The sequence below is a fragment of the Podarcis cretensis genome, assembly GCF_951804945.1.
Source record: "Podarcis cretensis genome assembly, chromosome: 4".
Taxonomy (NCBI): Eukaryota; Metazoa; Chordata; class Lepidosauria; order Squamata; family Lacertidae; genus Podarcis; species Podarcis cretensis.
The window spans coordinates 21925252-21952025 of NC_137173.1; the positions used below are offsets into that span (position 1 = coordinate 21925252).

At 42.3% G+C, this 26774-nt stretch overlaps 1 protein-coding gene across 1 annotated transcript; it reads left to right on the plus strand.

The window, feature by feature from the left end:
- Positions 1-75: 75 nt before the first annotated feature.
- On the plus strand, positions 76-26774 carry AASDHPPT (aminoadipate-semialdehyde dehydrogenase-phosphopantetheinyl transferase). Its single transcript, XM_079974103.1, has 6 exons — positions 76-1230; positions 4444-4669; positions 17140-17261; positions 20968-21129; positions 23014-23091; positions 26255-26774. Exons 1-6 carry the CDS (start codon positions 1048-1050, stop codon positions 26411-26413), a joined length of 930 nt encoding a protein of 309 aa, XP_079830229.1. The 5' UTR covers positions 76-1047; the 3' UTR covers positions 26414-26774.

Consider the following 26774-nt stretch of genomic DNA (forward strand, 5'->3'; position numbering starts at 1 on the left):
ATTGGCTGCTGCGTTTCCTCTCCCTCGCTTAACCTCCGCGAGTCCCTCCTTCCCTCCTCCTCTTTTTCGAACCTTCCTCGAAGGGAGCGAGCAGAGGGGAGAGTGAGCCACGCGCACTGCGGAGCTTGCACTTTATTTCCCCTCCAGTTTTGCTGCTGCAGTTCTGCAGCGCGGACTGCTTCGCCTGATTACTCGGAAGCAAGTCGCGTTGAGTCCAGCGGGGCTTCCTGCAGCCTTGGAGTCTCCTGGCTTAAAAAGTTTTGGGTGCAGTCCTAAACCACGCCTATACTCTGAAGTAAGCCCCGTTGAATTCGGCGAGGCTTACTCCCAGGTAAGTGGGGTTAAGAATTGCAGCCATCTCTACGCTCAGTGCCCAGCACTTCGGATGTTCGAGTCCAGCCAGCCCCGTTCCCTCCTGGAAGCAGCAGCAGCGCTATTTCTCCACAGGAGAGCAACGCGTTCTCCCCTCTCCTTAAAAAAAATCCTGCCTAGATTGCTAGCAAAAGAAGGGAAATAATTTGTCTATTCGTGTACATTTTGGCCCATTGTCAGCTGCAATGTCTCTAAGTAATGCCAAGAGGAGCAGGTTTTGAAAACTGCAAGGTGTCCCACTTGAAATCCAGTCCTTGAGAGAAGACTTTTGGGATGCATTTGCATTTAAATCCTTTATTCCCTTTCCTCAGTACAGTAGTTCCTAATCCTAAACACACCTGATTGGAGGTAAGCCCCACTAAATTGAATGGGGCTTGCAGAATTGCGGTCTGGGCAGAGGAGGCGTTTGTTTACGCTGGAGTAAAGACAGAGCATCGTTCTATTTATATGATTCTGATCCTGCCCCTTCCTTCAATGACCTCACATGGAGAGGGGCTTAATCCATTTTGCATTGACAACAACCCTGCGAGAGACTGAAAGATGGTCATTCACGCAACAGCCTAACTTGAGTAGGGATTTGAACCCAGAACTCACTGGCCCAAGAGTTCTGTCAGCCTCCTATTTCTCTCCCCATTCCGCCACGTGTGTACCCCTCGGGCTGATGTTTTAAAACATATGTTCCGGTGTGCTGTGGCTTCCTTGGAGCGTCTTGCTATGGAGAGAGTACGTTGGGCCTTTTCCTATGGCACCTGGGTCCCTTGCCGTGAGGATTGGTTGCTGTCCATGTGCGTCGTACAGCCTGAAGAAAAAGAGCGCATCGAACAGTTTGTCTTCCGTCGTGATGCCAAGGCTGCAGTGGTATATACATATGTTTATGCTCCTATTTTAAGATATACTTTGCTGAGATGAATATCTCTCATCTCCTAGTTGTTTTAGCATAAAGATGGTGCTTCTAGACAAAGACTTTTGCAAGTGAGAGATGCATTGAACCAATAGAGTCTGTGCCCAGTCTCCTATGCTGATAACTGCTGTAATAATAAAATAATAATAATAATAATAATAATAATAATAGTTTATTATTTCTACCCCACCCATCTGGCTCAGTTTCCCCAGCCACTCTGGGCAGCTTCCAATCGAGTGTTAAAAACAATACAGCATTAAATATTAAAAACTTCCCTAAACAGGGCTGCCTTCAGATGTCTTAGCTGCTTATTTACTTCACATCTGAAGGGAGGGCGTTCCACAGGGCGGGCGCCACTACCAAGAAGGCCCTCTGCCTGGTTCCCTGTAACCTCACTTCTCACAATGAGGGAACCGCCAGGAGGCTTTCGGCGCTGGATCTCAGTGCCAAACTGCCCCATCAGCATAGCGTTGGCTCCAGGGTATTGGGCGTTTGGGCCTTCATTGAGTTTCCTTAAATGGAGGGTTCTTTTAGCCTGCTTTTGATCTTGAATACTTGCAAAATGAAAATGACTGGATGGTGGGTCCTCTGTTGTCTATTGCCACTCTCTAGAGCAGGGGTTGGGAACTGTTTTCAGCCCCAAGGGCCACATTCGCTTATAAGCAGCTTTCTGGGGGCCGAAATCAGTGCTGGTCAGGGCCAGAAGCAGATGCTGGAAGAGCAAAGAATGCTTAATTTTGCCTTCGCACATAAAAGAGATCATAGAGTTGGAAGGGACCATCTAGTCCAAGCCCTTTCAACAGGAATCTTTTGCCCCACGTGGGGCTGGAACCCACAACCCTGAGATGGATGCTCTACTGACATGCTCTCAGTCATGCTCTACTGACTGAGCTATCCAGCTTGCTAGTTTCTACAAAAACTGAAACACTCCTCTCTGTATCCTCCATCCAGACAAGCAGGAGCGAATATCAGAGTTCAAGGACACATTCCAGCCTGGCAAAATACTCAAGGAGGGTACTAAGCAAGCCCAGTGAGGGCTTTGGCCTGGGGAAAGGGATGTGGCCTGGAGAGCATTCTGAGGGCCAGATAGATCCCCGGAGGGCCACATTCAGCCCTTAAACTTAAGTTTCTCTAGCCCTTTCCCAGTTGCCACCTCCCACTTGGCTATATCAAAAGGATGCAGAAGAAACTAACCATCTCTTTCCATCATCATTTTTATTTTTTAAATTAAATTTGATGGTCAGTTTATCCTGCCCGGGGCAGCACAAAGCGACTTACAACCCACCAACCAAACAGACAGACAAACCCTCCCACAAAGGTATATTAAAATCAAGAGGAAATAGAAATACATTAAAAACACCCCACCCACTTCTAAAAGGCCATACCAATTAAAGGCCAAAGGCCTGGTTATAAGAGAAAGTTTTTGCCTAGAGATATATAATTATGGCTCCAGGTGAGCCTCATCTTGGCTGGGACCAGCTTTCATTTAGCTCCTCTCCTCCCAGAACTGCCCCTACAATGGTAATGTCTCCTGGTCGTTTTATAACTTTATTATGTAACGGAATAAAAGAGTTGAAAGGAGGAGGAGACGTAGATGCCAGGCTCTTCGGTGGCATCCATGCATGCTCTGTAACGTCTACTTCCAGCCGACGTTTTAAAATAAATGAAATGTAAATCGGCTTGAGTCACTGCAGAACTGTGTGGTATGATCCATTCTAATCAGCTCTGTAGGCAGATGTGAAAATGGGATTTCTGTTTGCTGCTTGTATTATCCCCTGTGCTATAGGTGGTGCTGGTGCTCAGCGGATAATATATGAGTGCAATCTTTCTAATACTTTTCTAAATCATAAAAATAGCCCTGGGAGGGGTGTGTGGAGTACAAACTCACTGCTAAATCATAGAGAGCAATGCCTATGAGTTCCTCATTAAATGCATCATTTGAAAATGTAATAAAAGTGAACCATTTCCTGACAAACTAAGGACCAGCCATTGGTTTCTCCTGTTCATGTGTATAGACAGTAAGTTCCATCATTGCTACCATTCTATTTCAGTGTATTAATTAGAGCAGCTTCCCCAACCTGGTTCTCTCCAGATATTTCCATCATTCACTGTCAGCATGGCTGAGGGAGTTGTAGGCCGAGGCATATGGGGGCTGGGTTGGAGGGTATAGGACGGATGAGAGAAACATGGGTTTAAGCCAAGCCTACTTCTCAGGGTTGCTGTGAGTATAAAGTAGGACAGCCTCTGTTTCCGTCTTTCTTGCAGGAAGAGTGGAATGTGTGTGTGTGTGTGTGCGTGTGTGTGTGTACACACACACACACACACACACACACACAGTGGTACCTCGGGTTACAGACGCTTCAGGTTACAGACGCTTCAGGTTACAGACTCCACTAACCCAGAAATAGTACCTTGGGTTAAAAACTTTGCTTCAGGATGAGAACAGAAATCGTGCTCCAGCGGCGTGGCGGCAGCAGGAGGCCCCATTAGCTAAAGTGGTGCTTCAGGTTAAGAACAGTTTCAGGTTAAGAACGGACCTCCGGAACAAATTAAGTACTTAACCCGAGGTACCACTCTGTGTGTGTGTATGTGTGTGTGTGTGTGTGTGTGTGTGTGTGTATAGATATATAGATATATTAAGACCCCTCAAATGTATATGTGTGTGTGCATTATTATTCTGTTCTGTTCTATTCTATTCTATATTCTATTATTATATTATAAAGTAGCTGTAATATTTGGCCCAAGTTGTAGTAATAATAATAATAATAATAATAATATAATAATAATAAACAACAACAACAACAACAACAACAACATTTTATTTATATCCTGCCCTCCCCAGCTGAAGCTGGGCTCAGAGCAGCTAACAACAGCAAAAATAACACAGTTTACATAAAATCACAATCAATCAATTGAAATACATTCTAAAATCAAATCATTCTAAAATCAATTCAGAATCAAATTAATGGCAACCATTGGACTAGAGTTCTATGAAGATTACCAGAGTTGTGTTTTAATTCTGTTTTTAAAAGCATATAAAGCATAGCTGTGCTCTATAATGAACTGTCAAAACATTTTTGAAGGCAAATGGTATCTTAATATAATACCCCTCCGCCCCTTTACACAGAACAGTTACTTGCTGTGCATTATTTGTTCATTTTGCCTCATAGGCTGGCCGGCTGCTGATAAGAAAATTAATTGCAGAGAAGCTGAAGATTCCTTGGAATGAAATAAAGTTACAAAGGACTTCAAAAGGCAAACCTGTCCTTGCAAATGACTTAAGCAGTGCCCATTCCAGCTTCAGCTTTAATGTCTCCCATCAAGGGAATTATGCTGTTCTTGCCGCCGAGCCCGACTGTCAAGCTGGCATTGACGTTACGAAGACGAGCATGCCAGGTAAGTGTACTATAGTCACTCTTAAAAAAAATAAATTAATAATCTACAGTACGCTAGGACAGGAAAGAGAAGCCACTTTGCTCATTTATTGCAACACACACTGTAGAGGGATTTTTGAGGTGACAGCGATTGGCTGAGCTTTCCTTCGTTCACAGTCTCTGACTGCCATTGGCTGAATTGTTCCAATCTTAGGAATGCAGGAAGCTGACTTATATACCAAGCCAGACCATCAGTTCATCTGGCTCAACATTGCCCACAACACTGTGTGGCAGTTGCTGTCCAAGGTTTTAGGAGGGAATCTTACCCAGCCCTTCTTAGTGTTGGCTATTTGCAGATTAGTTGTGCTGCACATGACAAGGAACACAAAATAACTTTAGCTAGGTTTTAATAACAAAAACAAAAACTCCTTTTACATTAATTATAATATATCAATAAGCATGACCCAGCCACCAACCCAACCACCAGGGTACTGAGAGAGCTAGGTGCTGCTCTTTATATACTATACCCAACTGCTGACACAGCTTAATTAACACAACTTAACAGCACCTGCTATACTGCTTCACAGCTGTAAAACTAGGTCATGTTATTTGCTCTGGCCCTTAAAGAAATACACATCTTGTGAAACAATAATGAACCTTCAAATTTAAAGAGTCCATTCAACACTTCTAATTTGGTTTGACATGTTTTTATTGAATGTATGCTTGTACGTATTGTTACAGAAGTTGGGCGCCACCCGCAGTGGGTTCCAGGCGCTCACCCAGGGTTTGTGCTGCTTTGGAGAATTGAAGACGTGGTGGAGATGTCGAAGCTTTAAGAAATATGATTTATTCACATATTCACACCTTCAGTCTATGTGGAGGAAGTCCAGACCTTACAGGAGGCATCCCCAAACTCCACCCTCCAGCTGTTTTGGGACTACAATTCCCATCATCCCTGACCACTGGTCCTGTTAGCTAGGGATAATGGGAGTTGTAGTCCCAAAACAGCTGGAGGGCTGAGTTTGGGGATGCCTGTCTTACAGCATGGTCATTTCAAGAGGGGCTGGTCCCCCACAGCCATGGAGTCAAAGGCATCTCTCCCAGCCAGCCTGCCCAAGATGGATCCCAGTCTTTGTTCTCCCCCTTCCTCTTCCCAGCACACCTTGCTCCAAAAACTCTCTTTTCTTGTCACCTCAAACACACACCCCATCACCATGGCAACCTCTGTCTGCCTAGGCCCTCTCAGATGGGCCATCAACACTTTTTGTCACATTAATACCTCTAACCTAGGTGAGGCCCTAGCTTGGAACAGAAGCTTAGCTTGTGTTTTTCCACTTGACTGCAATTTTCCCTTCAGTACTCCAAATATTCAAAATCCTGCCATTTATAATTTCTAGGGTTTAGTCCCTAACAGTATTTATTTGCCCATTTAAGGTATTTCTACCTCACCTTTGAGCTGAAAAAGCTGGGGTGTGGGAAATATCAGTACTAAGATGGTACCTGGCAACAGGCTTATAATCTAAAAAGACATGACAGATGAGGAAAAAAAAGAAATGGCAGTGAAAAGTAATCTCAAGCACCAAGTTTTTATAATACAGTTGTATGTACCCTGCCTTGGGCTAAGCAATTCATGTAAACAAACAACCAAACGATACCAATATGATTCTCTGGAAAACGAAAGGCTGGGCTGAACCCCCCCCCCCCCAATTCTGTGGAATGGTGTGTGTGTGTGTTTTTCCTTCCAGAAAGGAAAGAGGCTTTATGTTCCAAAAATTAGAGTTACAAGGGATTTGTATTTTTCTTTATCTTAGGAGCAGCCACAGGGTGGCACTATTGATCTGTGGAAAATCTTTCCATCTGTTCTGATATTCAGATTCCAAAACATTAAGCACTTGCGGATGAAGCCATCTGCAACATTTAAACCGCCACATTGAAAAGGGGATTCTCGTCATGATATGTGAAAACCATTTTGGCACCCAAATATGCTATAATAACCAATCCATTTTCTCTTCTATAAGAGCTGTATCTCTGTCAGAGAATGAATAGACATCTCTAACAGGAAATTCTCAGCACCTTTGCTACACTACAGCTCCCAGGATTCTTTGGGGCAAACCATGATAATCTAACTAGCAGGTATTTTTGTAGTGTAGATCTGTTCTTCAGACTAGGCTCCTTAATTACTTTGTTTTGTCCTTATCTCTTTTTAGTAGGGGGTGGATAAGTATACGACATGTTAGTTTTCCAGTGATTCTATACTGTTCTCAATGCCTCGCCAACACTCAATAACTGCTTTTATTTACAGAGTGCTGGTAAGATCCTGTGGAGATTGGTGATAATCTAGCGCCTTGCCTTATGCAAAGCTATAAGAAATCGAATCAGGAACCTAAAAATTCATTAAAAGTAAACATTTTGGGTGAAACCCTCTAAGTAAGAGCTGCTTCATAATGTTTAAAAATCAGCAGGTATGGAAGACCGCCAGGAAAGATAAGCTTTAACTGCATTCTAAAAGGCAGGCTAAAATGGTGCAGAGATTGTTCCTGAATGGTCTGCGGCCATCAACTTCCAGCGTCACCTTGAATGTCCCGGCTGCAGATGCAACACTATATCTCCCTTTCTGCAAAACTTTGGATTGCAGTCTAAAGGGATGAATGACCAAGGCCAGCTCTGATCATTAATGTCCTTGTCCCTGCCAGATTACTGTTACGTGCTGTCGGAGGGGCTGCCTTTGGTAACCTCAAAATCTGCTCTGCAAGGTTAGGTGGGCTGGAGGCCCTGTGGATTTCTGTTGCACAAGCAACTGCACATCCCAAGTTAAGCACTATTTGAGTCCTCTAAATAGCGGCGAGAGTTGAGCACGGGGGCTGCTTGCCTCCATTGAAACAAACGCAACTTAAAAGTAACTAACATGGCGAAAATAATGTAAATGGCTTTCCGGTGCTTAAATGTACAGAGAAGAGTTATCTGCATCTGTATAATATGCATGCTGCCATTTCCGCTCACTTTTTGATTAATGGGCTTTTCAAGGTTCTGCTGTGAAAAAGCTGATAATGGAAGCAGAAAGTATTTTCCTAGGGGAGAGAGAGTAAAAGAAATTTCGACTCAGATCCAAACTGCTTGCTTATCTAGCATGCTACTGTTGTAATAGCCTTGCATAACTAGCACAGGAAGCTGGCATCATGCAAGCCAGTGTAAATTAAGCCAGAGTAAAGATAGGGACGCGGGTGGCACTGTGGGTTAAAACCACAGAGCTTAGGACTTGCTGATCAGAAGGTCGGCGGTTCAAATCCCCGCGACGGGGTGAGCTCCTGTTGCTCATTCCCAGCTCCTGCCCACCTAGCAGTTCAAAAGCATGTCAAAGTGCAAGTAGATAAATAGGCACCACTCCGGCAGAGAGGTAAACGGCATTTCCGTGTTTGCCAGAAGCGGCTTAGTCATGCTGGCCACATGACCCGGAAGCTGTATGCCGGCTCCCTCAGCCAATAAAGCGAGTTGAGCGCCGCAACCCCAGAGTCAGCCACGACCGGACCTAATGGTCAGGGGTCCCTTTACCTTAAAGATAAACCAGAGCCAAATTCTGATCAGCAGTGAGGCTACAGCTGGATGAGCCAGCCTAAGCATGGCAGAGAGAAAGCCAGCCTTCAATATTGTGTTTGAGTTACACCACCCTTTTTGCCGGCTTAATTTATACCAGGTTGCCAGGTCATGTGACTCAGATGAACCAGGCTTAGGATCCAGCCTAATTCCCCCCTGCCATGGTCTCGCCCCCGCTGCAACCCCCACCCCACCCCTTTCAATGCTTACACTGGCTGAAGATTGAAGATCTTCTGGGCTCAGTTCAGCCAGCTAGGTCCTGGCTGAGCCAGGATGAGAGAGATATACCAGCCAAGGATGAGGGAGTTTCATCAGTATAACCCAGCTGGATCCTAACCCATCCATCTTGCCAGATAGGATTGTTCCATAAGTCCCTCTTCGGTGCAATTAAAGCATTTTACGTCCTATGGCTACTGCTGCTTTTATTTTTTTCCATTTTCATTTGCATCATGATCCCACCAGCATATTCCATCAGAGGTCTAACTGAAGTATGTTCAGTCACAGCATGAGAACATTTCCAGGTTGTTGGTTTTTTGCATTCATTTATGGGAATAATTGCATTAAGATTATTTTCTGTGAGTGGCAGGACATACAGAATATTATTTTTAGCTGTGAAGTGTGGCATGGTGGAAAGTTTCGGGCTAGTGCGTATTATCCTGATAATATTCAGCTGTACTTTTTTTTTGTTTTGTTTTTTGTTCATCAGTGGAGCTTAAAGTGCTTTACTGTATAGATTTCAAGGGAGGCCTCCACAGGTGTCATGCAGAGATGTGGTTTTTTATATATAAAAACAATGGGGGTAGAGTAGAGAAAGAGTTAAACTCAGGCTCAAGCTTCCCCATGGCTGTCGTTGGGAAGATGGGAATGCAGTAGTGAAAAACTATGCCTGTTGAATTGCCTGTTGTGCACTTGGAAATACTGCAGGACACCTGTCAAAAGGGAGGGGGAAAATAGCAGAGTCATGCCCTATTGCTTCTCAAAACTGCTCATGAATACCACCCTACCTGTAAGAATAATGTGCTGACAGGTTCTGCAGTGATTTATAGAATTCATAGCTGCACGCTAAGGACTGATACTTGGAATGCCCTGAATGGTATTTCCTTTTCTAAGTACCTGAGACATAGATACCTTTTGTGGTGTGTGTTTTTTTTAAGATGTACTTCTGAAATGTGGGCCTAGAGCAAACCAGAAACTGCACACCCCTCTCTCGGTGCCTTCAAAATACTCTTCACTTTCCCCCTAACATTTTTTAGCCGTCATTAACATTAATGTTATCATCCGTCCTCAGGGCTTATCCTACCCCGTCAGTTAACAGTTATCATCTATCCCTTGCCAGGGGAAATCAATTAAAAATAAGTTAAAACTAATTTTACAACTGCTGACGCAAAGCTGGATTGTCTGCTCCCTGAAATGAACACTCTAGAGAGGGAGCGAAGTTCAGATACGATTCATTCAGAAGGAAATTAGACATGAAGATTCTAGCAGCCAATTATTCTCTTCCCAGACAAATCCTGCGCATGAATACTTAGAAAGTTAAGTTCTGCTGTTTCACTGGGTCTTGCTCCCAGGTACATGTGCCTAGGATTCCTCCATTTCAGAGATCTAAAGCCTTTGTTTAGTGCCCTGGATGGTGATAATATTTGACTTATTCCCCCACCCCGCATAAGAAAAAAAGTGTTTGTTGCTTCTCTGTTTGAGGGGAGATAAGAAACTGTTGCTTTCAATTATGAACATAAGGAGTATGAGCTGCACAACAGCTTTTTTAATCTATTCATAACAGATAAAACATTAATTACGTTTATGTTGCTAATGAGATATTTAGCAGCACAGTTGCTGAAAAGATTTTTTTCTGTCACTTCATCCCATTTTATAAATAGGTACCTCATGCCTAGGTTTTTGTGACCCAGAAGTCTGTATCTAACCTGCAGGATTACAGATAAATATGTTTTTTTAAAAAAAAACCCAAAGATAAATATGTTAGCTTTTTATAAGTTTTATTTGAAATTAAAATAAAGCATTTATTATTCTTGGGAAGTTGCCCTCCCTCCCCCCACTCTGTTGCCTCTGTTTAAGTGCACACTGAAAAGGAGAACGATTGTTTATTGCTGAAAGGGTTTAACATTGGAAAATTCCATTTTAGTATATACTAAGCTACAAGACAGCTCTCTCTGAGCTTTAGTTGGATTGACCATTAGCTGTTGCTGTTCTCTGCTGGTTTACACATGAGCGTTTAACCTTAGATCATGTGATTAAGGTATTCAATTGCAAATCTCCATTTTGAAGGAAGTTGCCTGTTAGTCTCTCTCTGGACGCCACAGATAACAAAAGAAAGAAGTTATGGGAGAAACATAGATTTGATTTTTACTCTGATCATAATTACATTATATATATTTAAGAAGAACCTATGCTTGGATATGCATATGCCTTATGGAATTATCCGGCTGTATCGTTGATTGTTTTGTACTTGTTTTTGAAGAGGTTCTAGCTAGTAAAGCTTTGAATAATAATTATGGGCCTGGACCATTTTGCTTCCAAAAGGAGTCAGCTTTTATGCATCCAGTATTAATATTTGCAATATTCTCATCCTGTTTCCAAGAAAATCTATCACATTTGTAAGGTAAAGATCTGCCAAAATTGTCAATATCCTTACTTTCAAACGGATGATGGCAGAACTTTTGGAGAACCTGTGGTCTTCTAGATGTTGCTGGACTCCATCTCCCACTATTCCTGACCATTGGCCATGCTCACTGGGGTTGATGGGAGCTGGAGTCAGGCAGCATCTGGAGAGGTACATGTTTCTGCTGCAAGTTCTAATCTTTTACAAAATTTCATGGTATTATATAGTTAATCAGATACATTAACAAGGCAAGATGGTAAGAACTTGGCCTTCCAAAGGAAAAGGTTGCTTCTGAAGTTGGCTTTTTAAAATCCCCCTCTCTTTAAATGCAGTTGGTAGGATTGTAATTGCTGTTATTTTTTTTAAAAAGGAGAGAGATGTCTTTTTTTCCAGATAATGAGCTTGCTAATAATTTCCCAGTATGCTTAGCTTTGTAAGCTAAAACCAGAAATCTACAAGGCCTTGCTTAATAATGAGTATATGTCTTTTGGTGATTTCTCCAGTAAACTGATATTATGCCTCCATCTTCATTTCTCTTATTTAGTTTTATTTATTTTTGCCAGCTACCCCAATGGATTGGGAAGCATGGATTCATTTTAATTTAGTGTACTATTGCCTTGAGAATTCTCTGGTGTATTTCTAAAGATTCCGGCTTTCCTGTTTGCTTCTCTGTCCACCTTATTCCACACATTTTACTTCAAACACTTTACCTAGACAACAAGAGAGCACAAAAGTTCTGTTGTAGAAGTACTGGACCCAAAATAAATTCTTTCTGAATACTTCCTAAAATTAGATTTTCACAGCAACTGTTTCCAACATTTTTCTTTTACATTTGTGAAATGAAATGACTGATTTTTGCAGTGATTTTATTTTACTTTTCTTTGCTGCTCTGTAAAACATCTCTTGTTATATACTGCCATCATCATCTGTCAGGGACTGTGCTGAGGAGGGCTGCACTGAGGAGGAATGGTGGAAACCTCAGGATCCTGAATCTTCCTAGGAGCAGGAGGACAGTATAGATTTGGAACAGTGGTTTGCAGAGGGACATAGTTCAGAAGGCAGAAGCTGGGAAGTACGGATGGGGAACAGCTAGGAGGAGGAGAACTGGGAGAGAGTTAACAGACTCACTGTCACTTGAAAGCGTTCATCCACTCAGCTTGAGGTCAAGAAGAACAGATAAGGTGGCAGCATAGAAAGCACAGTGATTGTGAGATCAGGTTACAAGACTATGGAGGAAGTGGGTAGAACCCTTAATTGGGAGCACCTTCATTCCTAGAAATGGATTTTTTGTTCTCTTGCTGTGATCATTAAAATTTCTAACTGGTAAGAGACTCCTTTCTCTTTGTTCTGCTTATTTACTGCCAAAGGAGGGCGATGAGCCAATTCCCTGAAGCCTGACATCATCATATGATGATGATGCTAAATGGTGTAGCTAAATCCAGATTTTGAATGTTTTTATTACTGGCTGAACTTGTTTGTGTGGTTGCGACCCAAGAGGAAGTGTGGTCTAGAAATATGTTCCATCATAATCATGGTTTGTATACATTATCATAGAATCGAGGAGGCTATCTAGTCCAGGAGCTGCCATTGTGGTTCCCAAAAGTGTCTCTGTGCCCTTCTCTGGCACCTGTGAAGGTTCTCCAGTGGATTGAGCAGACGAGATCAATAATGGGTCAATAAGACAGTTTCTGCACATGCTGTAGAAGAAAGCGAGAGGCAGATGGGGCCTGTCAACCTGGGAAGGTAGCCCATCTATAGGAGGAGAAAAACTCTATCCTCAATTTCTGCCTTGTGGGATATCTTCAGGAGAAGAAAAGGCTAAACCCTACACAAATCCAGAGTGGAATCCCTAAGGCAGTTGGATGGCACCTTATACCTCCTCTCTCAGCAACTCCTGCAGCCAAGCTGGTGCCAAATATATTGTTCTGATTTCCTTTGGACCACACCAGTGAGGCCAAGAGGGGGCCTTCTTGCCTGGGCAGCCCTGGACCTCCAGACACACTGCCCAGGAGAGTGTATGTCTAATTTGGAAGAAACTGGCATACTGAATCAGGGCCGGATTTAGGTTTGATGAGGCCCTAAGCTACTGAAGGTACTTGAGCCCTTTATAAGTCCAGCTGTCCTTTGTCAACAGATTGTCGCTGTTTTTTTGTGATGAATATACAGTGGTACCTTGGGTTACAGATGCTTCAGGTTACATACGCTTCAGGTTACAGACTCCGCTAACCCTGAAATAGCACCTCTGGTTAAGAACTTCGCTTCAGGATGAGAACAGAAATCGTGCAGCGGTGGCGTGGCAGCAGTGGGAGGCCCCATTAGCTAAAGTAGTACCTCAGGTTAAGAACAGTTTCAGGTTAAGAACGGACCTCCAGAACGAATTAAGTTCTTAACCCGAGGTACCACTGTATGCTATATGGTAATTTATGCACCTAATAAGTATCTGAAGCCATTTGCACATAACAAATAGGAGCCTATACAACATAAAACACTGTTGCTGTATCTAGGTTTTATTTTTATTTTTTTTAATCTTATATTTTGGAAATGTACATCGAGTTTGGGGGGCGGGCAAGAGAGTGGGGCCCTAAACTATGGCTTGTTTAGCTTATACATAAATCCGGCACTGTACTGAATAGAGCAGAAAGTTGGCTGAGAGGAGGTTTGTTCCCTGTGGTATGTACACACCTGTGTCTTTATTCTGTCCCACAACTGCTTATCAAAAGACTTTTCCCCTCAAGTCTTAAACTGAAATTTGGAACACGTGAAACGTATTTTGCTGGTCAAAGTAGGATGGATTATCAGCAGCAGCCATCCCTCTTCCAAATTGCTATTTTATTTTCTGAAGGGGGAAAAGAACTGCTGATAGCCTTAGCCTTCTATGTGAAAGAGAAACACCTTATTGAAATCTAGGGATAAGAAAGGTGACAATGTCATCAGCAATAAATTCCCCTTTGAATATGTGTCATCCTGTGATCTTGTGGGAAATCACTTGACCTTATGGCTATTGGCCTTTTTATTTATCCTTGTACAGAAATCTCTTTTTAGTTGAGATCAAGGCTTCTTAAATGCTTTTTGTAAAAGCCACCGCTCATACATTCACTGCAGCCCTTCCAAGAAGTTGTCTTTGTTGTCGTCCCCCTTCCCCCCCCCCACCCGCCATTTGCAGCTCTCAGTTAAAAGTGTCTCAACTTGGATGAAAAAGCATTATATATCAATTTGGGCCTTTAAAATATGACCTTCTGTCTCTCTTCCCGTCCCACTTGAAACAGGCATATCCAAGTGTGTTTGAATGCAGCACTTAAGGTTAAAAAATGCTGCTGGAAACATAAATGAGGGTCAGTTGAAAATTTGTACATTGTATTATAGTGCAACATTTCAGAGCTAAACATTTCGAAGCATCATTCACAGAATTAGACCACAACACCAGGCAAAGGGTTAAAACCCCTCACTGATCTATATAGGGTGCACCAGCACCATTCTCACAATCCCTTTTTTTAAAAAAATAAGTTTTATTAGGCTTTCTAGAGAAAAATTCAAAGGTTAATATCAAATTTCTTTTCCCATTTTTATCTGAACTAAGACTTTGATCTAAATTCCATTAAAAAAAAAACAACCATAAAAAGGGAGGACAAAGGAGTAGAAAAAGCTAAAGAAAAAGAAAAAAGAGTAGAAAAGAGGTTAAAAGAGAAAGATAGAAAAATAAAATTAGGAAAATAAAGAACTTAAAATCCTTCATTTGTCTATATCTAAATGATATTCGCTTTGTCCAATCCAATATAACACCCAACAAAGCCACTTTCTGCAAACAAACATCTTCAATCATCTAATCCAAATATCATTATTACTTTTTTCTTTTTCATGCAAAAACTCCACGAGAGGTTTCCAATCTTTAACAAACGTTAACAATGACTTTTCTCTACTTGAACGTGTCAATTTTGCCATCTCTGCTAAGTTCATTCGTTTTAACAGCTGTTCTTCCTTTGTTGCTAATAATGAGCCCTTCCATCTTTGTGCATATAAAAGTCTCACAGCCGTAATCATATATTGTAACAAAGTTCCATAGTCCTTTTCTAACTGTATATCCATAATCCTCAGCAGGAAGAGTTCTGGCTTCAGTTGAAAATTCCATCCTCACTGACCTTGGCTCTCCAGATTAACGTGCAATTGACCATATGTGAATTGCCCCATTCCTTCAGTATGTTTGATGTTGCCCTTGCCTGAATTTGTAACTCCTCACCTAAGACAAGGGTCGGAAACCTGTGACCTTTCAGATGTTATTAGATTACAACAGGGGTCAGCAACATTTTTCAGCTGTGGGCCGGTCCACCGTCCCTCAGACCATGTGGGGGTTCGGACTATATTTTTTTTTTGGGGGGGGGGGGGATGAACGAATTCCTATGCCCCGGAAATAACCCAGAGATGCATTTCAAATGAAAGCACATATTCTACGATACGATACGATACGATACGATACGATATCTTTATTGTCATTGTCCCTTGCGGAACAATGAAATTGAAAAACTACATAAAAACTACATAAAACTACCACGAAACTACATAAAACTACATAAAAACTACATAAAACATTCAAAAACCCCTAAAAACTCTAAAACCCCATTTTAAAATACACTATATACTACAGAGACCCCTTATGCTGTGTTTAGAACCAGAATTGCATTAGCGTAGAAACTGTTTTTCAGGCGGCTAGTCCTGGCCTTTAGAACCCTATACCTTTTTCCAGAAGGCAGAAGCTGAAAGAGATAATTTCCGGGGTGCGTACTATCATGTGCTATCTCTGCCGCTTTCTTATGGCACCTGGCAGCATAGATTTGATCTAAGGTGGGAAGAGTGCACCCAATAATTCTCTCTGCAGTCTTTACAACCCTGGATAGCATTGTTTTTTCCCTGGCCGTGCAGCTCCCAAACCACACGCACAGACCGTAAGTTAGTACGCTCTCCACAGTGCAATGGTAGAATGTAAAAACACTAGGCAGGCCCCACAAATAACCCAGAGATGCATTTTAAATAAAAGGATGCATTCATGTAAAAACACGCTGATTTCTGGACCATCTGCAGGCCGCATTTAGAAGGTGATTGGGCCGCATCCGGCCCCTGGGCCTTAGGTTGACTACCCCTTGATTACAACTCCTATCATCTTTGGTGGTGGGCTTTGCTGACTGGGCGGCTGATGGGATTTGAAATTTAGCAGCATTAGGGCAGCCACGGTGGCTTAAATTGTCTTTCTCTCCTCAACCTCTGTGAAGACACAACGAGCTGCCAGAGAGGGACAGAGCACAGAAGGTTCAATCTCCACCATCACTATTTTATATATATACAGTGGTACCTCGGGTTACATACGCTTCAAGTTACATACGCTTCAGGTTACAGACTCGACTAACCCAGAAATAGTACCTCGGGTTAAGAACTTTGCTTCAGGATTAGAACAGAAATCGTGCTCCGGCGGCGCGGTGGCAGCAGGAGGTCCCATTAGCTAAAGTGGTGCTTCAGGTTAAGAACAGTTTCAGGTTAAGAACGGACCTCCGGAATGAATTAAGTACTTAACCCGAGGTACCACTGTGTGTGTGTGTGTGTGTGTGTGTGTATGATTTTTATTGGTTTTACATATAATCACATTATGTAACATCGCACCCTCCTATTTTATCTCTTTGGCTCAACTGAGCTTCATTCCCTCCTGTCTGATGGTTTACAAAATTAAACTTTACATCTTTACATTTCACTTTACATTTCCTATCCTTGTTATATCATTACCTAAAATATTATATTACTCAGCCCGAATAGGTAGCAATTTCATCTTGCAAATCTTCAGATAAGCCTGCTAATGATGATAATGGCTTGCAGTTGTCTTACAAATATCATATAAATTTGTTCCAGATCCTTGCCATCTCTAGACAGGGCTGGGACAGTCTCCCTTTACAAAATCATGGAGAGCTACTGTCACTCTGTGTAGACAGTACAGTGGTACCTCGTTTTACAGACGCTTCAGGTTACAGACTCCACTAACCCAGAAATAGTACCTTGGGTTAAGAACTTCGCTTCAAGATGAGAACAGAAATCACGGTGCAGCGGCAGCGGGAGGCCCCATTAGCTAAAGTGGTACCTCAGGTTAAGAACAGTTTCAGGTTAAGAACGGACCTCCAGAACGAATTAAGTTCTTAACCTGAGGTACCACTGTACTGAGCTAAAGGAACCAGTGGTCTGGTTCAGAATAATCCCCACAGTTCCTAAACAATCTTTTTTCTCCCACTCATTTTGCTTTCTAATTGCAGGGAGTGGTTCAATTCCAGACTTCTTTCGAATTATGAAGCGGCAGTTTACAGAGGAAGAGTGGAGAGCAATCAAGTCCATGAACAGCGAATGGCTTCAGTTGGATATGTTTCATAGGCACTGGGTAACTGACCATTTTTATTTTTAACCGTTTATCCATAATCCATCAACACAGCCTCTCTTCAAATATTGAGTGGCTTTGTTTGGAATAACTTTTATTGCATCGTTTATATATTTGCTTTGAAAGCCTACAAAGAAGAATCGGAGGAGGGTTTTGTTTGGCCTGCATTTTGCAAAACAGTTGTGTTTAAATGTATCAAATGTACAAAATGCCATAATGTTAATATATAACATAGAATGCACAATACAAATCTTAAATACTATAATGCACTATAATCATATTTCATACATCATTTCAATATTTGCTGCTATGATTAACAATCAGTCTTTATGTACCATCTCCTAAAATATATTTAATTAGTGGGGTGACATATTTTTCACTACTTCCAACACATCCATGGATTACATTTATCTTTCAGATTTCACACACCTCCTAATTTTAAATTACCAATCTCAACTTTAAAAAATGTACCAAAGTGCATCGAAAGTAGTATTTTAGGATGAAATACATTTTAAATTTTAAATTACCGATCTCAACTTTAAAAAATGTACCAAAGTGCATCGAAAGTAGTATTTTAGGATGAAATACATTTTAAATTTTAAATTACCGATCTCAACTTTAAAAAATGTACCAAAGTGCATCGAAAGTAGTATTTTAGGATGAAATACATTTAGAAATGTGTTCACCAAGTTAAAATACTATTTTGTGATAAAATATGTATTTTCATATGTATTTCTTTTTTAAAAAATTTTTTAATTAACTTTATTAAATTTCTTCATCAACTACATAAGTTTCATACAATATTTTTCACAATAATGGTCATAATACATGCATATCATAAATGAAGACACAAACATTATTCATACAAATACCCACTTATTAAACTGTCAGTAAATATTAAATATTTTATAATTCATTAATCTGCTCTTTTGAAATTCTCATTATTACATTAAATATTAAATAAGAGAATATGAATTCCCTCCATCTTCCATTATTCCTCCTTTCTTACATATTGCTCTGCTAATTTCCAGTCTTCCTGTTTTCCTCTGTATCCTTCCACTTCTTTAATGTGATTGTTCATGTAATAATTGACATTTCTTTCCCCTATTTTTCTAATTACTTCTTTTCCAAACCCAGCTTACATTTTTCTTCAACATTTTAGCATTCACAATCCTTGTCAGGGTTGAATTATACAGTATCTTGAGTCCAGATTTATTTGCAATTCTGGGGGGGGGGGGGTTCACATAGTTTGGGAGACATAATAGAAAATATTCAGTTATTATCTCCTTAATTTTTTCATTTATAACTATTAGCACCGTCCTCCAATATTGCTTCACCCTTGCACACTCGCACCATGAATGGATACAGTCTCTCTTAATGTTATTACAGAACTTCAATTATTTGCTTTGTACAACACTGAAGCATTTCCCCTCTCATCTCTTCCCTGCCAAACAATTGATGGGCAGGTGGATTCCCGAATCCTGTTACAAGTCACCTTGCACTTTCTCGTCCCAAGAAAAGGCCCATGTATTGAGGTTTCTGGCTGGGGTTCCATTCCGATGTCATATAAACCCTGTTTTATTTATTACTTCTTCTTCTTATTTATTTATTTATTGGGTTTATATACCGCCACCCATCATAAAATCTCAGGGCGGTTCACAGAATAAAATACAGGATGAAAACAAGCAAATAAGTAGAACAAGACAACAAAACAACAACACACTCACCCCTTCCCACTGACACATTTAAAAGGCAGTAGAATATTAATCAGGTTTGGTTGAGGAAGAACGTTTTCACCTGGTGACTAACACACGCACACACACACACACACTATATATATATATATATATATATATATATATATATGTAATGGTTACATATATATATGTAATGCGTAAGTCGTCGCCACACCTGGCTGAGTCACCTGGGTGAACCCTTTCTGTCCGGACAGCCACCCATCCGTGGCTGTCTCAATCGCTGGCAGAATCCGTCAGTGGGCGTTTCTTGAACTTCTTCCAGCAAAGAAGTTCTTTGATGCCAAGTCTCCTCCTACTCTCCCTGCGCGGAAGTCTTCTGCACAGGGAGGGAGTGGGTAGCGGAGTACCCGTGCTCTCCCTGCTGGTCTCTGGCGAGGAGTCATGGAGCCACCTCACCGATTCCCCCATCTGCCCCCCTTCTCCACTGGTGCTACGCTGATTTCCTTCCCCCACAGATGGGCTGCCTCTCTCCCTCCTGGGACGCTCTCCGGCATCCCTCTGGAGCCCTCCCTCCTCCTCTGGCTCCGATGGCATTTCCCTGACAATATATATATATATATGTGTGTGTGTGTGTGTGTGTGTGTGTGTATGTATTATATAAAGGCACCCGGCGAACCTCCCTGGGGAGAGCATTCCACAAATGGGGAGGCACTGCAGAAAAGGCCGAATGCAGAGTCTCGGACAGTTTATATGGGGAGAGGCTTTTTTTCCCTAAAATAATGTTTAGGGGTCCTCTTATTTTGACTTGAGAAAATCAAAATTTTATAGTTCAATTTGGGAAAAGTAAATATAGTAAATGGACAAAAGGCTGCCATCGGGGGTAGCAATGGAACTGACAAGTCCCTGTGCTGGGGAACAAATGATTTTTTTTAAAAAAAAAATTAGTTTATTCTCCCATTAGATTGACAAAATGTTTAGGGGTATGTGTACCCCTGCACACGCACACCCCAGGAAAAAAGCACTGGGGAGAGGTATTGTGGTCCTGAGATACACTGCTTGCCAGTTCATTTCCCGATTAAGTTTGAGGTTTAAATTGGTGTTTAAAGCCCTAAGCAACTCTGGCTTGAAATATGTGAGCAATCACCTCCTTCGCTACAAACCCTCTTGAATGCTGATATCGGCAGAGGTGGCACTCTTGGTAGCTTTTCCACACTCAGAGGTTTGGCCCAGGAGAGTGGCCTTCTCTGTGGTGGCCCCTAAGCTGTGGAACTCCCTCCCTACAGAGATGTGATTGGCATCTTCATTATACAGCTTCATTTTGATAGTAGAAGTGAATATTTTTAGAACCCACTTTATTTTCACGATTGCAAATTGTTTTAAACAGTTCTTAACGTTATGCTTTAACGTTGCAACATCTGCCCTTGCACCCTTATAGTGAAGGGCAGGTAATTAATTAATTAATAAATAAATAAGAATAACATTTGATCAGTTTAATCATTCATTAAGCATAGAGAATGGCTTGGTGGCACAATTCCACTAAAGCTAAACAAGGAAGATGCTTTGCAAGGTGTTATGGTGGGAGACTGCCTAAGAGCCATATATAAGCCACTTTGAGTTACTTGTAGGAAGAATAAACAGATAATCAGTGAATTGAATGATCAGCTAAAACCTTCAGGTTTCGTGACCAGTTCTTATTAATGCAATGGGCATTTTGACAACTCGGGTATCTGCAAGAAGGCTTCTGTGTTGTCCCATGCTTACTCCTGCCAATTGTACTCGCAAGATATAACCGTGGAAATTCTCTATACATAACAGGCAGAAGAAAAAGACCTGGGATTTGGCCCCGGTTTAATCGTGTATAGGTGTGGAAGAATTGTAAATGTAAGTGGGGGACACACAATATAGAATCTTGTGGTGCCTATTAGGCGGAGATTCAGAAAGCCACTCTGCATATAGTGATTGGAACCATACATGGGTTGACCACCTGCATTTTGATTTTTTCTTTCTTTTAGGCGCTAAAAGAGAGCTTTATAAAAGCCATTGGTGTCGGGATAGGTTTTGACCTTCAGAGGATTGAGTTTAATGTATCCCCACTGCAGCTGGAAGTGGGGAAAACGTATAACGAGACAGTTATGCTCTTGGATGGCGAAGAAGAGAAGGAATGGAGTTTTGAGGTGAGGCTGCAACCTACAAACTTCTCCCTAAAGTTATACTATATACTGTCTTGAAATACCATAAGATGTTGGTGTAACGCTTAAATTGCCTACTCGTGAGCCCCTGCTTTCTTGGGATCCCTATTTGTGAGGGTGCAGGGGTAGGAGAAGAAAAGGAGCTTGCCTAGTCGGTGTTAGAATTCCTGCTCCGTGACTGCAGTCATGGGATTGTTGTCTATCACATGACGGTGTATGTTTTGACTCCACAGAGTGGGAAGTGAAGACAGGATGTTTGTGTTACTGTGTTCCGTGAAGTGGGACTATTGTCCTTTGTTCTTTATCTCTTTGCTGTCTGATGCTAGAGAGAGAGGGAGCCATGTTGCAGTGCTCCATGTGTGTTTATATGTAAATAAAGTAGATTAGCCAAAATGCTGTGTTACTGAGGTCTATCACGCAAACTGCGCAGACTCTGCAGATCCCTAAGTGTGCGGATGTCTGTTGGCATTGGTCGCTGTGATGTATGGGCTGAAGAAAGCTTATGAAGCTCCCGAACGATTGACCAGGAGGTAGAGAACATGCCAGTCGGGCATGTGTCTCTGCCAGAGTCCTACTCGAGTGTAGGCTGAACACCTGACCATCAGTTGCATGGACAGTGTTTCTGGGTCCCCTCAAAAATCCATTGGCCCGCGGGAGACCATCGTTTGTGCCTGATTGATTTTAAGGGCAGAGGGCAGACTCGAGGCAGAACTTCCTCCCTCAGGGAGATTTTTTTGTGCATTTTTTGGTGCCACCCTCTCCACCCACCAAAACCTCTCCTCCCCCCCCCCCCCCCGCTTGGTATTTGTGCTGTGTCTCAAGGAGCAATCAAAACAACATTCACGTTTTGCCTTTAATCGCCAAATTTGCCCATGGCTTTCAGGAGCGATTGTGCTGTTGCTTTGTTGAACTCTCATAAAGAAATTTGCTGGTGTTTGCAGAGAAGAAGGAAAAAACCCGCTTTGTCCTCTAGCAATGCCGCACAACCTTATAATGCACCCAGTTGGAGCACCCGTAAAGCTTTTAACGTCTGCAGTCTGGGGAGACCTCATGCCAATAGTGGCAGTAACTAACATTTAGACTCCTGTGTTTGCTTTTCGAAATGGGAAATGATGTTAATATTAAGTCACTGAGAAATAACCTCTTAACTTCACTTTAGGGAACTCAGTTTCTGCTTTGATAATGTATGAAAGGGGGGGAAGGGATCAAGTATAGTAGGTAAAAAAGAGACTTATTTTTTTACCACCCACAGCGAACAGAGTAGAAATTGTCAAAGCACTGGTCTTCAAGCTGATGAGTTAGGACCTCCCAGTAGGTCATGCACTGACAACTAATGGCTCCATTGCTGTTTTCTTTGTTTTCTGTTTCCTTTAAAATAGGGAGAAAGACAATCCAAATGATGGGGTGGAAGAGGGTTAAAGGGTAACCAAAGGGTAGGCTACTCTTCTGTGGTTGTGTAGAAGACAATGCATTAACAGCTGTGACTTTTTTCAGCACCGCTTGACAGATTTGCAGCTACCAAAATCCTCATTTCTGCGGACAGAGGGGCTTGGTGGAGTGGATTTTGCCCCTAGACAGGAGGTTCCACACCCCTTCCTTAATATTACTTGCTGCAAATATGCTCTAGAGCAGATCCACCTTTGCAATATTGCACACGTGGAACAGGAAGTGTTACATAAGAGGGTTGACAGGCCAACAGGTTAATTTACCTAGGCTGTCACATCACCGGACTTCCTGAAACATGGAGCAACAATGGGGAAATGTAGGCAGTTTTTCCTGTCCGTACTATCTAATCTTTTACTCTCCTACATTTGCTTTCTATTGGTGTTGGTAGTTATTCAGTACACTTTCCCCCCTTTTGCCATCTAGGAAACACGGCTAGATGATTGTCACCATGTTGCAGTTGCTCTGGGGAAACCAGGAGTGTTTGGAGAGAAGCCTGCTGCGGTAAGATGTTCGGGTAATTTTCAGTATCAAGCAGAATTGTTAGTAGTGTTGTGATATTTTGTCGTCTTCCTTGAGATGGCTCTATGCTAAATAGCTGTTGAATTTTTAAATACACAATAGCACTCTTGACTGGAATACAATTCCAAGCAGCTGTTAATAAAAACCTAGAGTAGAAAATACCGTCCACCTGTATTCAGATCCTAGAATAAAGTAGAATACTTGGGATATGATATTGGAGATCATCTAGCCCAATCTGCTGCTCAGTCCAACAGTTCCTGGACCTGCTCCGCTTTGCCACCAGAAAACTCCATGGTGGGGCTCTCTGCTGGCTGCTGCTAGTAAAGAACTTGCTGGCAACATTTCCTCCCCCCTTCATTTTGGTGGGTGGAAGGGGGAGCTTCACAATAATATGAGAGCCTTATGGACCAGCCCAGTGGCCTGTCAGGGGTTCAGTCCCCAGCTTGATCACACAGTAAGCGTAGTTGATTAAAAAGGATGATTTTACTGTCAAAACAACAGATAGCTCCGGAGAGCTTAACACAGCCTCCGCCATCATCAATCAAGATGACCCTTCTGAAGATCCCTTCCGGTTACAGAAGATATTGAACTTTCTCACTTTGCTTGCTTTGTTTCCGGTCTAACAGCCCTCCCCTTAGCCGACTCTTAGGAGGGATTGGATCAGCTCCAATCTGTTCCCATTCTGACAAACTGCTTCCTTCTCTGTTTGTGCCAGTTTGCCCCTCCCAAGAGCGTTGTCTGGCTTCCTGCCAGCTCTCAGCCATTCCCTTATCAACTGGCATTCCAAGGAGTGGGGGAGTTGGCACTGTTGTTGTTGTTTAGTTGTTTAGTTATGTCCGACTCTTCATGACCCCATGAACCAGAGCACGCCAGGCACTCCTGTCTTCCACTGCCTCCTGCAGTTTGGTCAAACTTATGCTGGTAGCTTCGAGAACACTATCCAACCATCTCGTCCTCTGTCGTCCCCTTCTCCTTGTGTCTTCTCTTCTCTTGATGTGGCCAAAGTATTGGAGCCTCAGCTTCACGATCTGTCCTTCCAGTGAGCACTCAGGACTGATTTCCTTCAGAATGGAGAGGTTTGATCTTCTTGCAGTCCATGGGACTCTCAAGAGTCTCCTCCAGCACCATAATTCAAAAGCATCAATTCTTTGGCAATCAGCCTTCTTGATGGTCCAGCTCTCAGTTCCATACATCACTACTGGGAAAACCATAGCTTTAACTATACGGACCTTTGGCACTTTGGAGTTGGCACTAGCTGATGCTCATTCTGCCTGGCAGTTAACCCTCTCTGTTCCTGGCTGATTTCTTCAATTGTCTGCAAACCTTCCCTGAGAGCTGGCTGCAAACCATCACTGGGAGCTGGCTCATTCATGACATGGCCCTTCTAACCCAGCATCCTGTTCTCCCCGAGGCTCGCCAGATCTTGCGGTGAAGTGATGCTGGTGTCACTCTACAGATGTCTAGCAGGAGGTGGTGTAACCCAGCAGGTCTGGGCAGAGGGACACCTCCTCCCAACCAACCCCACTCGCCCCAGCCTGATGTGAAGGGTGTTTGCATTGTGCTGTTAATAGTAAACACATAAAAAACAACAGAAAAGGGAGACTTAAAAATCGATATCCCACAGCTGACTTGCGTGGTTTTTAAAAAATGCAAAGTTGCTAGAAAGGCTATGGTGCAGTTTGGGATAAATGCAAACTTTGATGAATAGTACCTTAATGGGACTATTACGCATGGCGCGTGGGTGGCGCTGTGGGTTAAACCACAGAGCCTAGGATTTGCTGATCAGAAGGTCGGCGGTTCGAATCCCTGCAACGGGGTGAGCTCCCATTGCTCGGTCCCTGCTCCTGCCAACCTAGCAGTTTGAAAACACGTCAAAGTGCAAGTAGATAAATAGGTACCACTCTGGCGGGAAGGTAAACGGCGTTTCCGTGCGCTGCTCTGGTTCGCCAGAAGTGGCTTAGTCATGCTGGCCACATGACCCAGAAGCTGTACATCGGCTCCCTCGGCCAGTAAAGCGAGATGAGTGCTGCAACCCCAGAGTCATCCGCGGCTGGACCTAATGGTCAGGGGTCCCTTTACCTTTCCCTTTACCATAAAAATATTATACTAAGTTTCAGAAGAATTTGGTTAGAAGAGAGAAACCAGAAGTCCTGTTATGTAAAACAGATTTCTGTTGCACAAGCAAGTGGGTATCATTGGATGTCGGCCAATGTGAAAATATTAAAGCGGTTAAAGAACCGGGGGGGGGGGGTAGCAAAAGCAGAATCAATCAACAATTATTTCAAATCAAATCAACTGAAGCAATTAATGTATAAATATCTGCTTTTCACAAAATCTATTAAAGGGAGCCATGAATCACAAATGTTTCCATATGCTTTCTCCCTCACACAACTGAATGTTCTCAGTTATTTTGGGCATTTCTTGATGTGATCACACAACAGCATGGATTCCATTTTCTTCTCTCTCACTGAATCAGCATGCATATGCATTGGTGCATACATTATTATTATTATTATACTATTATTTAAATAATTAATATACTGCCTTTCATCTGAAGAAGAAATACCAAGGCAGTTCACAACTGAATAAAAGCCAATAGCAAAATAACAAGAATAAACCCAGTTACAAAAATAAGACTACATTAAAACATCCATAATTAAAATATATAAAACTAAATCTGTTAAAACAGACATAGTAAATGCTTGTCTAAACTGGTGTGTCTTCAAGAGCTGGCGGAATGCCAATATTGATGGAGCTTCCCATATTTCAGCATATAAGATGGAGTGATGGACAGTTGTGTACCGAAAAGTACAGAAAACTGCACGTGGCAGTTTCAGGCAGGGTAGAATGTGGGGCAAAGCAGACCGACGAAATGATAATGGACCAAAATGGGGAAAGTCTGATCCCCTTCACCCTGGTCCTTCAGATTCCAGAACCTTGGGGTTGTGCTCAAATGTGAACATACTGGGTTGCCTTTCAAAATCAGAATTAGATCTATCTTTGCCTCTCCCGTCTGTAAAATAGGTCTGTGTGTGTGTGTTTTAATGTTACAAACACGGAAAAATAATTACAACCTTGTTCTTCAATCATGGAAATACTGATCTGCATTTCTGTGAATTGAATCCCCCTCCCTTCTTCTTCTCAGGTGCTTTCTTCTGCTGCGACCCAGACTACATTTACAACACTGACTTTTGATGATTTAGTTGCCTCTGCTGTGCCTCTTGCACCTGAAGACCCTGCCTGCTGGGATAGCTTTTGTGCTAAGCAGGAATCGCCAACACGCCAGGGTTCCAATCCAAGATAAGAGAGGCTGTGTTTGCAAGGAGAGAAGCTGAAAGCACTCACAAAGGCCACACACTGTTCTCCTTTCCAGTAGTTAATTTGTATGTTTGGTGGTCTGGGTGGTGGAAATGCTAAAATTGCCTTTTGTGTTCTAGTTTTTTGGCTGTTCCGTATCAAATGATTACATTTTTCATTGACCTTTTCCAAGCAGACTGGATTCGGAAGAGGAAAAACTGTTGGGTTTTCTGCTCTCTGGCTGAGTTCATATTATTATCAGCTGCTGAATCTTTGTATTTCATTTCTGCAAATATAATCGAGAGAGGGAAAGAAAGGAATGATGTTGGCCGACTTTAAAAATATTACATCAATCCTGATTTAAATGT